This window comes from Trachypithecus francoisi, unplaced genomic scaffold (genome assembly GCF_009764315.1).
Source record: "Trachypithecus francoisi isolate TF-2019V2 unplaced genomic scaffold, Tfra_2.0 Lachesis_group1, whole genome shotgun sequence".
Classification (NCBI taxonomy): Eukaryota; Metazoa; Chordata; class Mammalia; order Primates; family Cercopithecidae; genus Trachypithecus; species Trachypithecus francoisi.
In genome coordinates this window covers 125,751,509-125,767,764 of record NW_022681454.1, presented here as the reverse complement: position 1 = coordinate 125,767,764, position 16,256 = coordinate 125,751,509, and the positions used below count along the sequence as shown (strand labels likewise).

Below are 16,256 nucleotides of genomic sequence, written 5' to 3'. Positions count from 1 at the left end.
AACAAAACAAAATTGTTCATTAGTTTATAGCCAGTGAAGAAACCTGCTCAAATACAGTGAGAGTACTATGTAAAATCAAAATGTTAATACCCTTAAATGTGACCTGTTACTAAAATAGGTGTCAACTTTATCTACCATAAATTAATCAGAATATAATTTTACAATAGGAAGCAATCTTAGTGGTTATTAAAAGACTTTTTTCTATCCAAAGCAAGAATCATTCCACACTCTTTCAAAGTGGACAAGTAGCTTTAGCTTTTGCTTTACACGTCTATTGACAAGAACTCATTATCTCACAAGACCATCCATTCCATTGGGAAATCTACCTCTTTTATTCTTCTGTTGGTTCGTTTATTGCTAGGTGCATTGAGCACTGTGGAGGAATTCTAATTCTGACCTCTTTTCTATATATTTTGAGAGGCAGCTCTTTAAATAATTTGGTTTTCATACCTCTCTTCAGCTCTCATTTACAGACTTTTCAAATTCTGGTTTATGAATATTCCTATTATTATAATTATAATTAGAAATGTCTACCTAAAGAAATTGTAAAAATACTTGCATGATGCTTTACAGGTTACAAAATGATTTTTCTATACATGCCCTGGCTTGAAAAAAAGTTCACGTGTAATCAGTCTGATTTGTTGGACTTTTACCTCTGAGATTTAAAAACCGTTTTTCATATTAAGTTGATTGCTGTTTCCTCATATAGGTCAGTCAACTAAGCCCACAAGGTTGGGTTTTTGTTTTGTTTTCACCTGAATAATATCATTCTTTTACTATAGCTGTATAGTTTGATGGGTCCTTATACGAGACTTTACAAATAACACTTCATTCTTTTTTCCCTGGTTATATATTTAATTTTGTCATTCAGTATATTTACAGCCTCTCCCAACTTTATGTCATCTGTACAAATAATATTTAATAGAATCATAACAGCTAATCAAACAATTTTTACAATGTGGGGCATGAGAATTTTTTTAAAAAGGATGGGCAGTAACTCCTGTGCCATGGTTTGTATTATAGGTTTTGAGTAGGTTTGAAAGCGACATTCCAGTATTGGACAAGGTCTCGCTAGCATTTAGAATTTCTAATCACTTATAATTTTTTATGATCTATTTCTTTGAGTTTTAAAATAATATTTAATAATTGATTTCTAGAAATAATTATTTGACATAAACAGCTACATTTATTTCAGCATTGCCACTTTAATTTTTTAATCATTTAAAAAATTTCTTAGTTTTCCAACTACTAATTCACACAGTAGTAAGAAGAAACACTACCAATTTTGTCTAAACTTAGGCATAAAGATTTCAGACTTGATTTTAGTTTAATTTTAAATATGGGTTATAAACAACAAAATGCTATTTATGTACTCCCCTTATCTTCCCACTGTAGGATCAGCTTTTTGATTTTCAACAACTGACCCAGCAACTTCATGTTACTAATGAGAACATGGAAGTGGTAAGTATACTTACATAAACTAGAAATTGTTCCTATAAATAATCATATTTATTTATGTTAATATAAATCAACAACAAGAAAGCATACTGCATGAAATTAGGTAGGCGATACTCTTTTTTCTTTTGCTTTTGCTTTCTTATTCAATAGCATGACATAGTTTACAGTACCTTTTAGATATCTAACATCTCTCTGAAATATATCTTAATCTGGAAATCCTCTTAGGATTCTTAGTAAGGTCTCCTTAGACTAATCTAGACAGTGAGCTCCTCAAGAGTAGAGCACATGCTTATATTTTTTTATTTCATCTGACATACTGCCAGGTATTTAATAAGAATAGTGTAATTGTTTAATAAATTAATAGCCCATTTCCTAAAAAAGTTTAGGAAACTAAGGACCATGTGTTGGTATGATACTCCTAAATTTCCCTTTAAGTTCTTCCTAAAATAAATAGAATTAGTCTTCTCAATTCTGGTCTTTACCTTCTTATTCTCTCACTTTTGTTTTCTTTACTTTCTTGGAATGTTATTTTTACCTCATTGTTGAGTACTAGAATTATGACACTTCAGGTAATTCCTCTCTCTTTCCCTTCTTCATTCTTGCCTAGTTACTCTGCTAATTCTTGTTAGTACCTAATAAAAATGTCTTTGTATAACAGTGGATTTGTGCCATGAAAAGTAAGTATCCAATTTTATTCTACTTTAAAAATTTTTCTTTTTTAACCGTGTAAAAAATTATTAAACCAATCTGTACCTATTCTGTTTAACATTTGAAATGTCTAATCACATACAGTTTTTGATAATATATTATGCTTCTTAGAGTTTTAAAATACTAGTACTCCAGAACAAAATGGTTACTGATTTCTGTAATTAAGAAAGGCATTTTTTAATTTAATATATTTCTACATGGAATTAGTGCTTTAACCTAGCATCATAATTATTCATTACTTCTTCAATATGTCCCCTAGAATTGGAATTATATCATTCTTTGATATGTCATACTGCAGAGCCCCTATTTTATTATGATTTTGATGAAAGAAAGTCATGGGAAAAGGATGTTATATATTCCAAGGGAATATGTTAAAAATTTCTAAGGCAGAAGTAGTCTTGGTTCCAGGTCGAAGCTAAGAATAAACTGGATACAAGAAAACTGATAAAGAAATGGCATGATGGATAAAAGAGAGTTTTATAAAAATATAGAAAAGACTGTATAGGTGGTTAAGATAAAAGTAAGTGGTTGAAAGAAATTTTAAAATTTAACTTTTTCTTAATGTATATAATGAATAACAAAGAAGACTGATAAGTACAAAGGGGGCAAGCAAAGTGATAAGATCTTGTACATCTCAAAGAGCATTCAGAGCATAGTTACAGGGGCAAGTTTGAGTCCAGATCAAACTTGAAGAAAAGTTCCCTTTAAAAATCAAGCAGTTTCCAACAAAACATTTTCTGATTACATGAATAAACTCATTAAATGAATAGATTCTTATAGATGTAGAATAAATTGATGAGTACGCAGTGAGTAAATAAACTATCTTTCAATGTAATTTGACTAACATGGCAGAGTAGGACACCCTGGACACTCCTTCTCCCCACAGATACACGAATTCAGCAACGATTCATGGACAAATTTCCTCTGCGACAAACCAGAAACTAATGGAAATGTTCTCACCTCCTAGGGGATTGGAAAACCAGACTCACCAAAGCTAGCAGGGAGATTTGAGACCCTCTCTTGCTAGACACCCTGTCCCCAGTGCCATGCCATGTGATCGAAAAAGAGACCCCTTAGCTCCCAGCTTCACCCAGGGGAGGGAAGGGATTAGGTGTGTGCATTCATCACCCCAAATTTTCTGAGGGTGGTCCCCAGAATACTGGCCTCTATCTTGCCAGTCTTGGAGCTCACAGATCCAGCATAGTTTGACCAACCAAGGGAGAATGGAGGCATTGATTTGGACTGATAGATGGCATTGGTCCTGTGCTCTTCTCAGCACAGAGTAAGTAGATGAAAATTCAGTTCTCAGCTTCCTCCCAGAGAGGGCAGAAGTTGATCCAGCACTGCAGCTTCTCTGCGGCAGCCCAGAGAAATAGCATCTGTCTCACGAAGCTCTAATAGGTCCAGCACAGTCTAGCCACATAGGAAAGAACAGAAATAGCAGATTGGGCTGATACATGCTATAGTTCCCTACCCCCCAGCTCATCACAGAGCAAGCAGCTGCCAGCATCTCCCTGGGGAGGGAAAGAGTTTGTAGAGGCCTGCTGAATCTCTGGCCAGCTGATTGGTGGGGGTCTTCTCTTGTATAAGGCTAATCCGTGAAGACTGGGAGAGGTGCCCACTTTCTGTAATGCATGGACATAAGCACAAAGTCAAGGAAAAATGAAGAACCAGCTAAAGATGTTCCATACAAAGAAATAAGATAAATCTCCAGAAACCAATCCTAATGAAAAGAAGTTATGAATTACCTGATAGGGAATTAAAAATAATTCTCTTGAAGATGCTCACCACAGTTAAAAGAACAATGCATGAACAAAGTGAGAATTGCAAAAGAGAAAAAATATTAAAAAGTAGCACAAAAATCATGGACCTAAAGAACACAATAACTGAATTTAAAATAGTGTTGGGAAGTCTAGATTTTCATATTCACAACATGATTTTGGACCCTTATCTTACACAACACACAAATATCAACCCAAAATGGATTAAAGACTTAAATCTAACACCTCTTACCTATAAAGTTCATAGAAGAAAACCTAGGGGAAAAGCTCCATGGCATCGGTCGTGGCAGTGATTTCATGGATATGGCATCAAAAGTACAGACAGCAAGAAAAAAGTAATCAAGTGGGACTACATCAAACCAAAAAGTTTTTACACAGCAAACGAAATCAGCAGAGTGAAAAGGCAGCCAATGGAATGGGACAAAATATTTGCAGACCATATATCCAATAAGGGAATAATCTCCAAAGTATTTAAGGAATTTCTATAACTCAATAGTAAAAAAAAAAAAAAAAAAGACACAAAAAACCTAATAACTTGATTTTTAAATGAGCTAAATACTTAAGTAGATATTTTTCCAAGGCAACAGGTATGTGAAGAAATGCCCAATGCTCGATATCACTAAACATTAGGGAAACATAAATACTAAAACTACAATGAAGTATCACCTCACACGTGTCAGAGGGATTATTATCAAAACAAACAAAAAAGACAACACCTGTTGAAGAGGATGTGGAAAAATTGGAAACCTTGAACATTTTTGGTGGGATTGCAAAACGTTACATCTGCCGTGGAACACAGTATAGAGTTTCCTCAAAACAAGAAAAATATAACTACCATATGATCCAGGAATCCCTTTTCTGAATATTTATCCCAAAGTATTGAAATTAAGATCTTGAAGAGATGCTAGCACTCCTGTGCTTATTGCAGCATATTCACATTAGCCAAGATATGAAAACAACCTAAACGTCCATCAAAGAGGAGTGGATTAAAATGTATAAATGGACAGTGGAATGCTATTCAGCCTTTAAAAAGAAGGAAATTATACAATATGTGATAACGTGAATAAACTTTGAGAGCATTAAATGAAATAAGTCAGTCACAGAAAGATAAACACTGTATGATTTTACTTATATGGTAGTATCTATAGTAGACAGATTTATAGAGACAGATTGGAATGGTGACTACCAGGGCCTATGGGGAAAGAAATAGGGACTTACTAATCAACACACTTGAAGTTTCAGTCAAACAAGATGAATAACCTCTAGAGATCTGTGCAGTATTGTACCTGTAGTCAACAATTACGTATTGTACACTTAAACATGTTTTAGAAGTGTATAACTCATGTAAGTATTCTTACTACAAATTGATACAAATGTCTGTCTTTACCAGTGCAAATTAGTAATATGTAACAGATATGCTCTGACATGAATGGTACATAAAAGTACATATTTCTATTTATTTTGATGTAGATATATTATAATTTCACAGTTCCCATAGGTTTGCTTTACTGAAATGTTTTTTAAGATTTGCTCATCTCTATAATTTACTCAAAAATATTTAATTGCATACTAACTATCTTGCATGAAACTATAGGTTCTCTAAGTTGCAGAAATGCATCAACCATAAAATCTGTGTCTCCTTCGTAAAACAGGCTGACATATGAAATAATCAGTGAAAAAGGTGCTAAATAGATGATGGTTGAAAAGGCTGCTTCCCTACACCTTCTTGAGTCTCTTAATTATAGTACATAATTTTCTTTATGGTCATAAATATAGAACAACTATTCCATATTCAGATGCAGTTGTGGAGCTCTTACTAGGCTTGCTAGCAAGTTAAGGACCTTGGTTTCCAGCACTAGATTCTTAAAATGCAGAATTTTAGCTTATTCTTCTGTTAAGTCCTCTATGTAATCTGTCTTTGAGGTGTTCCCAAATGGTCAAAAACACAAGCATTAATTACGCTAGTGCCAAAACAGTATATATAATAAAACACTAGTTGTGCCTGTGATGTACTCAATCATGTGCCAGGCACTGGCAGTTCTGGGAAAAGCTGATTCTTTAAAAAGGCTCATATTTTAATCAGGAATACCTACACTTTAATATTTAAATATAATGTGCATTGTAAAGATATGTATTAAATTTTATCAAAATGCAGAAAGGGAACAGTAAATTCTACCTGAGAATGAGTAAAACACACATGGTATTGAGGAATGAATGCAGACAGAATGAGGACATCCTGGGCAGAGGAAAATACGATAGTATGGTTTTTTTTGTTTTTTTGTTTTTTTAAATTTTTTTACTTTTTAATTATTATTTTTCCATAAGTTATTGGGGATACAGGTGGTATTTGGTTACATGAGTAGTTCTTTGGTGGTGATTTGTGAGATCCTGGTGCACCTATCACCCAGGTGGTATAAACTGCACCATATTTGTTGTCTTTTATCCTTCACTCCTTCCCACTCTTTCCCTCAAGTTTCCAGAGTCCATTATATCATTCTTATGCCTTTGCATCCTCATGACTTAGCTCCCACATATCAGTGGGAGCATACAATGTTTGGTTTTCCATTCCTGAGTTACTTCACTTAGAATAATAGTCTCTTTCCATTCCTGAGTTACTTAGAATAATAGTCTGCAGTCTCATCCGGGTCATTCCAAATGCTGTGAGTTCATTCCTTTTTATGGCTGAATAGTATTCCATTGTATATATACACCACAGTTTCTTTTTTTTTTTAATTAATTAATTTATTTTTTATTATACTTTAAGTTCTAGGGTACATGTGCATAACGTGCAGGTTTGTTACATATGTATACTTGTGCTATGTTGGTGTGCTGCACCCATCAACTCGTCAGCGCCCATCAACTCCTCATTTACATCAGGTATAGCTCCCAATGCAATCCCTCCCCACTCGCCCCTCCCCATGATAGACCCCGGTGTGTGATGTTCCCCTTCCCGAGTCCAAGTGATCTCATTGTTCAGTTCTCACCTATGAGTGAGAACATGCGGTGTTTGGTTTTCTGTTCTTGCGATAGTTTGCTGAGAAGGATGGTTTCCAGCTGCATCCATGTCCCTACAAAGGACACAAACTCATCCTTTTTTATGGCTGCATAGTATTCCATGGTGTATATGTGCCACATTTTCTTAATCCAGTCTATCACTGTTGGACATTTGGGTTGATTCCAAGTCTTTACTATTGTGAATAGTGCTGCAATAAACATACATGTGCATGTATCTTTATAGCAGCATGATTTATAATCCTTTGGGTATATACCCAGTAATGGAATGGCTGGGTCATATGGTACTTTCCTTGAGGAATCACCATACTGTTTTCCATAATGGTTGAACTAGTTTACAATCCCACCAACAGTGTAAAAGTGTTCCTATTTCTCCACATCCTCTGCAGCACCTGTTGTTTCCTGACTTTTTAATGATCGCCATTCTAACAGGACATAGGCATGGGCAAGGACTTCATGTCTAAAACACCAAAAGCAACGGCAACAAAAGCCAAAATTGACAAATGGGATCTAATTAAACTAAAGAGCTTCTCCACAGCAAAAGAAACTACCATCAGAGTGAACAGGCAACCTACAGAATGGGAGAAAATTTTTGCAATCTACTCATCAGACAAAGCGCTAATATCCAGAACCTACAAAGAACTCAAACAAATTTACAAGAAAAAAACAACCCCATCAACAAGTGGGCAAAGGATATGAACAGATATTTTTCAAAAGAAGACATTCAGACAGCCAACAGACACATGAAAAAATGCTCATCATCACTGGCCATCAGAGAAATGCAAATCAAAACCACAATGAGATACAATAGTATGTTAAAAATATGAAGTCAATGAGCTCAAATAGAGCATGAGAGAAGCACAGTGAAAGCTATCTCAGGGACTTTAGTTGGAGAAATGTAAGCATGATATGTTGGGACAGGATTAAATCAAAACTATTAAGATCAATCAGGAGAAACCATAATATATAAAGAAAAGGGATAAGGAATTTGTATCATCATGGATAAAACCAGCAGTTATGGGAGAAAATCAATTCCTTTAGGAAAAGTTGTTCTACATTTAGAAGACTACTTCATATCTTACTGTGGATTTCTCCAGAAGTTGACCTTCCAAAATATGTTATTTATTTAGTAAGTAATGCCAGGGAGCACCAGTAAGAAAATGGGGAAGTGGTACCAAAGAGAAGAGAAGACAGTCAATAAAAGGCTTTTTAAAATTAAGGAAGTTAACACTGTGAGTAACTAAAACTTAATGAATTCTGAAAGACAGTGTGGAACACAAGCCTCAGAGTTACTTCACCCACGCAAGAAGGGAGTTTGGGTTTTTTATATGCCAGTTCCCTTCAGACATGTCAGACTGCTCAGAACAGGGTGGAACATTAGTTCTGTAACACTTATAGATTTATGCACAGTTGGATAGATGAGATAGCCAAAGAAAGCCATAAGACAGGAATGCAGGTGTAGGTAGTTTCAAGTGAAGCAGGTATCCAATGAAGTAGTAAAGGCAAGGAAAGGTTACATTTTACCCTCAAAAAATCTAATCATTATCACAAATCTCACTAAATTTTTTTTTCTACTTGTATGTCTGATGTGTCATCTTTAAAGATACGGTTATTAAATATTCTAATACTGATACTTTTATTTTTCTTGTGGCAGACTAACCAACAGTTTCTGAAAACAGTAACTGAACAAAGTGTGATGATCGAACAACTCCGAAAAAAACTTAGGTATTTTCAAAAATGAGTTTCATTATTTCATTGTTAATTATTTTTCTTCAAGGGAGCTGATGATGCTGTAATTTTACCTATGGGTGTTTTTTTTCCTTCCTTTTGTTAAGCTTCTGTCAGTGTGTATGATCGGTTAGGATGGGAAGAAACTGAAACCAAGATTATTAGGAGATACCTGTGATACACAGTCAGACCTCTAAATACACAGATGTTCAAGTCCCTTATATAAAATGACATAGTATTTATATATAACCTATGCACATCTTCCCATATACTTTAAGTAATCTGATTTTGATTATTTTTATTGTTTTAAAAACATTTTCAATCTGCAATTGGTTGAACCCATGAATGGGGAACCCACAAATCATTTGAGCATTTTTTCGTATACATATTGTCCATTTGTATGTCTTCTTTTGAGAAATGACTATTCGGATATTTTGCCCATTATTTGTTCTTTTTCTTCCTCTTGAGTTGTTTTAGCTCTTTACATATTCCAATTCTGGTTATTAATCCCTTGTCCAGTGGGTAGTTTACAAATACTTTCTTCCATTCTGTGAGTTTTTTCATTTACTTATTGTTTCCTTTGCTGTCCAGAAGCTTTTTAGCTTGATATGATCCCATATGTACATTTTTGCTTTGGTAGCCTGTACTTTTGAAGTCCTCCTCAAGAAATCTTTACCCATATGAATGTCTGGAGTGTTTCCCCGACGTTTTCTTCTAGTAGTTTCATAGTTTCAGGTCTTAGATTTAGTCTTTGATACATTTTGATTTGATTTTAGTTTATGGCGAGAAATAGGGGTTGAAAATGCATTGACTGTAAATGCATTGATTTATTTCTGGGTTCTCTGTCTGTTCAATTCATCTATGTGTCTGTTTTTATGCCAGTACCATTCTGTTTTGGTTACTGTAAGTTTGTAGTGTAATTTGAAGTCAGTTAATGTGATGACTCTAGCTTTGTTCTCTTTGCTCAGGATTGCTTTATCTATTCTGTGTCGTTTTTGGTTCCCTTTAAATTTTAAGATTTTTTTCTATTTCTGTAAAGAATATCATTGATATTTTGATTGCATTTAATCTATAGATTTGATTGCTTTGGGTGCTATGGATACTTTAACAATATTAATTCTTCCGATTCATGAACATGGAATTTCTTTCCATTGTTTTGTGTCATCTTCAATTTCTTTCATCAAAGTTTAATAGTTTTCTTTTAGAGTTCTTTTACTTCTTTGGTTATTTGTTCCTGGGTATTTTGCTTTATTTGTAGCTATTGTAAATTTCTTGTTTGTTTTTTTTTTTATTCAGATTGTTCAGTTGGCATATAGAAATAATACTGATTTTTGTTTGTTGATCTTGTATATGGCAACTTTACTTAATTTATCCAATCTAATAGTTTTTCTGATTGAATCTTTAGGTTTTTCTAAAGATAGGATCATGTCATCTGTGAATAAGGATAATTTGACTTCTTCCTTTCCAATTTGGGTGCCCTTTATTTCCTTCTCTTGTCTAACTATTTTGTCTAGGACTCCTTACACTGTGTTGAATAACAGTGGTGAAAGTAGGTATCCTTGTCTTGTTCCAGATATTAGCAGAAAGGCTTTCAGTTTTTCCCCATTCAGTATGATAGTAGCTGTGGGTTTGTCATATATGACTTCGACTGTGTTGAGATATGTTTCTCTTATACCCAGGTTTTCTTTAGAGATTTTATCACAAAGCGATGTTGAATTTTATCAAATACTTTTTCAGCATCAATTGAAATTATCATATGGTTTTTGTCTTTTGTTCTGTTGATATATCACATTTATTGATTTTCACATATTGAACCATCCATGCATCCCTGGGATGAATCCCACTTGATCATGAAGAATGATCTCTTTAATGTGTTGTTGAATTGAGTTTCCTAATATTTTGTTGAGGATTTTTGCATCTGTGTTCATCAGAAATGTTGGCGTATAGCTTTCCTTATTTTGCTGTGTCTTTGTCTAGTTTTGGTATCAGGGTGATATTGACTTCATAGAATAAGTTTGGAAGTATTCCTTTCACAATTTTTTGGAATAGTTAGAGTAGGATTGGTATTAGTTCTTCTTTAAATGTTCAATAGAATCCAGCAATGAAGCCATCAAGTCCCAGTCTTTTCTCTGATGGGAGATTTTTTTATTGCCGCTTCTATCTCTTTATTTGTTATTGGTCTGTTCAAGTTTTGTATTTCTTCATGGTTAAATCTTGGTAGGTCGGCTGTTTCTAGGAATTTATTCATTTCTTCTAGATTTTCTAATTTATTGGCATATTGTTTTTCATAATAGTTTCTAATGATATTTTGAATTTTTGTGGTTTCAGTTGTAATATCTCCTTCTTCATCTCATTTTATTTACCTGAGTCTTCCGTATTTTTTTTTTTATCAGATTGGCTAAAGATTTGTTGATTTTGTTTGTCTTAAAAAAAAACTTTTTTTCATTTATCTTTTGTATTTTTTAGTCTGAATTTTATTTATTTCTGCTCTGCTCTTTATTATTTCTTATACTAATGTTAAGTTTGGTTTTCTCTTGCTTTTCCAGTTTAAGAAATATCCTTAGGTTGTTTATTTGAAGTTTTTCTACTTTTTGATGGAGGTGTCTATTACTATAAACTTCACTTTTAGTACTGCTTTTGCTGTATCTGTAGGTTATGATATATTGTTTCTATTTTTATTTGTTTAACAAATGTTTAAATTTCCTTCTAAATTGGTTAATTGACCCAATGGTCATTCAGGAGCATATTGTTTAATTTCCTTGTGTTTGTGTTGTTTTCAAGCTCTTCTTGTTACTGAATTTTAGTTTTATTCCTTTGTAGTCAGAAAAGATACGTCATATAATTTCAGTTTGTTTGAATTTTGGGGACTTGTTTTATGGCCTAATATATGTTCTGTCCCTGAGACTGTTTCATATACTGAGAAGAAGAACATGTATTTTTCACCTGTTGGATGAAATACTCTGTAAATGTTTATTAGGTCAATATAGTCTATAGTACAAATTGAATCTAATGTTTCTTTGTTGATATTCTATGTAGATTATCTGTCCAGTTCTAAAAGAGGGGTGTTGAAGTTTTCAGCTATTATTTTATTGGTGTCTGACTTTATCTTTAGTTCTAATATTTGCTTTATATATGTGGATGTTCTATCATTGAGTACATATATATTTACAATTCTTATATCCTCTTGTGGGGTTGACCCCTTTATCATTATATAATAACATTTTTGACTCTCTTTACAATTTTTGTCTTGAAATCTATTTTATCTGGTGTAAGTATAGCTACTCTTGCTCTTTTGGGGTTTTTGTTTGCATGGAAATATTGAAAATATTTCCTATATTTTCAGTCTTTGGGTGTCTTTATAGATGAAATGAGTTTCTTGTAGGCAGCATATGATTAGGTCTTATTTTTTTTCTATTCAGCTACTCTTTTTTTATTTGAGAATTTAGTCCAGTTACATTTAGTGTTATTAGTAATACGTAAGGACTCACTACTGCCATTTTGTTACTTTTTTTCTGGGATAGTATCGTTGGTCCTCCCTTCCTTTCTGTCTTCCTTTGTGTAAAAGTGACTTTCTCTTGTAGTAGATTTTAATTTCTTGGCTTTTCAGATTTTTTTGTATCTATTATAGGTTTTTATTTTGTGGTTACCATGAGGCTTGCAAATACTATGACCAATTGTTTTAAACTGACGACAACTTAACTCTGATTATAAAGAAAAATAAGCAAAGAGAATTTAAAACTCCACACTTTAACTTCATCTCCACTGCTTTTTGATTTGTTGTCTCTATTTACATATATTTTATATTGTCCATCTCTTCAAAAGTTGTAGTATTTATCATTTTTGGTAAGTCTCTCTTCTAGTCTTCTGATGAAAGATATTAGTGGTTTATACACCACAATTAGAATTAAAGGTGTCTAACCACAGTTAGACAATTCTGTATTTGTCTGTGTACTTACTATTGCCAGTGAGTTTTATATCTTCAGATAATATCTTGTTACTAATGAACATCCTTTTCTTTTGGATTGAAGAACTCCCTTTAACATTTCTTGTAAGACAGGTTTGGTGCTGACAAATTCCATAAGCTTTTTTTTTTTTTTTTTTTTCTGTGAAAGTTTTAATTTCTCCTCTATGTTTGAAGGACAGTTTTTCTTTTACATATTATTTGCTTCTCTTCTCTTGCTGCTTTTAAGATCCTTTATCCTTGACCTTTGAGACTTTGATTATTATATGTCCAGAAGTAGTCTTATTTGGTTTGAATCTGCTTGGTGTTCTTTGACCTTCTTGTACCTGGATATTCATATCTTTCTTTGGGTTTGGAAAGTTCTCTGTTATTATTTCTTTGAATAAACTTTCTACATCATCTCTCTTAGTACATCCTCTTTAAGACCAGTAACTCTTAGATTTGCCCCTTTAAGACTGTTTTAAAGATCTTGTAGGCATGTTTCATTCTTTTTTTCTCCTCTGAGTGTGTATTTTCATATAGCCTGTCTTCAAGCTCATGGATTCTTCTAGTTGTTCAGTTCTGCTTTTGAGAGAGTGATGCATTTGTCAGTTTTTCAACTGAATTTTTCAACTCCACAATTTCTACATGACTTTTAAAAAATTATTTCAGTCTCTGTCAAATTTCTGATGGGACTCTGAATTCCTTCTGTTATCTTGAAACTTGTTGAGCTTCCCCAAAACAGCAATTAATACTTTGAATTCCTTGTGTGTAAGGTCACATATTTCCATCACTCTAGGATTGGTTACACTGGTGCCTTATTTAGTTCATCAGGTAAGGTCATGTTTTTCCTGAATGTTCTTTGTGCTTGTGGAGGCTCATTGGTATCTGAGCAATGAAGAGTTAGGCATTTATTGTAATTTTTGCAGTCTTGGCTTGTTTGTACTCTTCCTTCTTGAGTGGGCTTTCCACAAATCTAAAACAAATTGAGTGTTGTAACCTAAGCCTGCAATTATTGCAGCCATTTCAGAACATTGCAGAAGCCATTTCAGAACCATGAATGCTGGTTCTCTTAGATCCTCCTGTGTACACAGACTTGCTAGACTTCGGTAAGATGATGGATAATTCCCTGGGTAAACAGGCAAAGTCTCTTACTCCTTCCACAATCAGAAGGAGTCTCACTGTGCACTGTGCTGTCTGGAGTTGGGGAGAGGTGACGTGGCCATTCTCATGGCTTCCACAGCTAGCACTACACAGAGTCACACCTGAAACCCTGTAGACCAGTACAGTACTGGGGCTAACTCAAGGCCTGCAGCCACCACTGCCTGATGTTTATTCAAGGCCCAGGACCACTTCAGTTAGCAGGGGGTGAATTCTGCCGGGATGGGGTGCATCCCATTAGAGGAGTGGATTCTCTTCTAGCACAGAGTGAGTCTAGAAACCCATTCAGGTGCAAAAATCTAGAATCTGGGACTTCAGAAATCTGCTTGGTGCTTTTACTGTGGCTGAGCTGGTACTCAGGTTGCAAGACACAGTCCTCTATACTCTTCCTTCCCCTTTCCCCACGCAGAAAGAGTCTCTTTGGAGCAGTACTGCCTGGAGTTTGGGAAGGGATGACACAGGCAATCCCTTGACTGCCACTGCTGGTCACACTGGGTTGTACCCTAAGTGCACTGCCTCTGAGACCAGTGCAGCACCAGGGCTTGCCTTAGGACTGCAGTCCTTGTGGCCTGACTACCACTTAAATTTATTCCAGGCCCAGGCTACTTTAGTCAGTGGTAGTGAAGGCAGTAGAGACTTGGTTTCCTCCCACTGGGACGGTGAATTCCCCTCTGGTTTGGGGCTGGTCTAAATGCTCCCTCCATGGGTGCTGGTGGAATTCTAGCCTGTGTTGTGTTCTGCTGTGACAGGACAGCACTGAGTTCTAATGCAAAGTTCAACACTTACTTCACTGTCCCTCCCTCTAGCACACAAATTATCTGTCCACTCTGCACTGCTTGGGGTTGTGGGCAGTTTGTATAGGTAATGAAAAACTGTCTTTCCTACACTCATCGGTACCTCTTTCCTTCATATTATGTTCAAACCAGGTACTGTGATCACTCACATGATTTTTTGGTTTTTATGAAGATGCTTTCTTATGTGAGTGGTCATTCAATTTGGTATTTTTGCAGGGGAACAGTTGTTGGAGAGTTCTATTCAGCCATCTTGCTGTGCTTCCTCTCCTTAGAGAAATACTTCTTAATCAAGATTTAGACTGGGCACAGTGGCTTATGCCTGTAATCCCAGCACTTTGGGAGGCTGACGCAGACAGATCACCTAAGGTCAGGATTTTGAGACCAGCCTGGCCAACATGGTGAAACCCCATCTCTACAAAAATTAAAATTAGCCTGTCATGAAAAAAACAAAAGATTTAAATACAAGGCAAAAAGGAAAAGATTTCTTCACTTAAATATGTTAAAATATTAGGCTTCTGTTACAAAAATAATATGAGTCAAATGAAAAGACAACTCATAGTCTATGAGAAGACATTTACAGTGCATGTATTGTGACTGACAACAGATTAGTGTTAAGGACACATTAACTGATTAAGTATCAGTAAGAATAATTAACTCATCAAAAATTAGGCAAAGGATATGAATAAGCATTTCAAAAGTTACAGCGATCAGGAAAATGCAAGTAAAAAGCGTGATCCTTACTTCAAGTTAATGATTGTCTCTGTGGAATGAGGCTATTTGTGGAAGTAGACAATTGAAGACAACCTAGGTATCTGTGACTAAGGGAATGAACAGTAACATGTGGTAATTACATCCTGTGAAATACTGTGCATCATTTAGAAACACATATTTACATGAAAAGATGTAGTTACAGCAACATGGGTAGAACTAGAAAATAATGTTTATATTTAAAAAGTAAAATATATGGATCTATAGCATAAAACACATGCTTGTAATAACAATATATGTTTTACCAGTAAATGTGTATATCTGAGGATATATCACATTTTTATATGAACTTATGAAATGGAGGAGAATGAGAAAGGGATTGGGAATAAGCAAAAAATAAAAATAAACAAATGAAAACATCTTTTACAGCTGATAATGATAATAGGTCGTGGAGTGAATAGTGTAAAAGTTCAAGGTTAAGAAAAGAGTAGAAGGAAAAAAAGAATATAAGATTTTTGGCATATTTAGGATAAATTAGAAGGTAGAGATCCTGGAAGGATGAGTAAGGAAACTGGTTCATAAAGACCTACAATCATATTATAGTAATGGAAATAGAGAATAAAAATGCATATAAAAAATCTATATAGAAAAAAATGGGCCGAACTTCATAATATTGGACTAAAGGACAGGGGAAGAATCATGAAATTTTATTGCTAGAAGGTATGTTAATGTTCATCTAGTTTAACTTCCTAATTTTATAGAAAACTCAAAGTGAACCAAAGGCTTAGAAACTATTTGTCTTGTCCAGAGTTGCACAGCAAATTCGTGGAAAAGCCAAATTAGAACTCACATCTTGCAACTGCTAATCTAGTAAGCATCTAAGCCTGGCTCTCTGACAGTATGCACAGCAGTAGGGAAGTCAAGTAGGAGAGTTGATTGGGGGGAAAAAGTATGATGAGTAGATAC

At 34.5% G+C, this 16,256-nt stretch overlaps 1 protein-coding gene across 6 annotated transcripts in view; it reads left to right on the top strand.

The window, feature by feature from the left end:
• Positions 1 to 16,256, top strand: part of SCLT1 (sodium channel and clathrin linker 1) — a 217,097-nt gene that overhangs the window by 101,858 nt on the left and 98,983 nt on the right. For all 6 annotated transcript variants that reach the window (XR_004438129.1, XM_033215258.1, XM_033215257.1 and 3 more), the window contains 2 exons: positions 1,396 to 1,461; positions 8,614 to 8,684. Coding sequence is in view for 5 of the 6 variants with exons in the window: in XM_033215258.1 (XP_033071149.1) it covers positions 1,396 to 1,461; positions 8,614 to 8,684 (137 nt within the window). In the remaining variant the exon portion in view is untranslated. The remainder of the gene's footprint in view (positions 1 to 1,395; positions 1,462 to 8,613; positions 8,685 to 16,256) is intronic.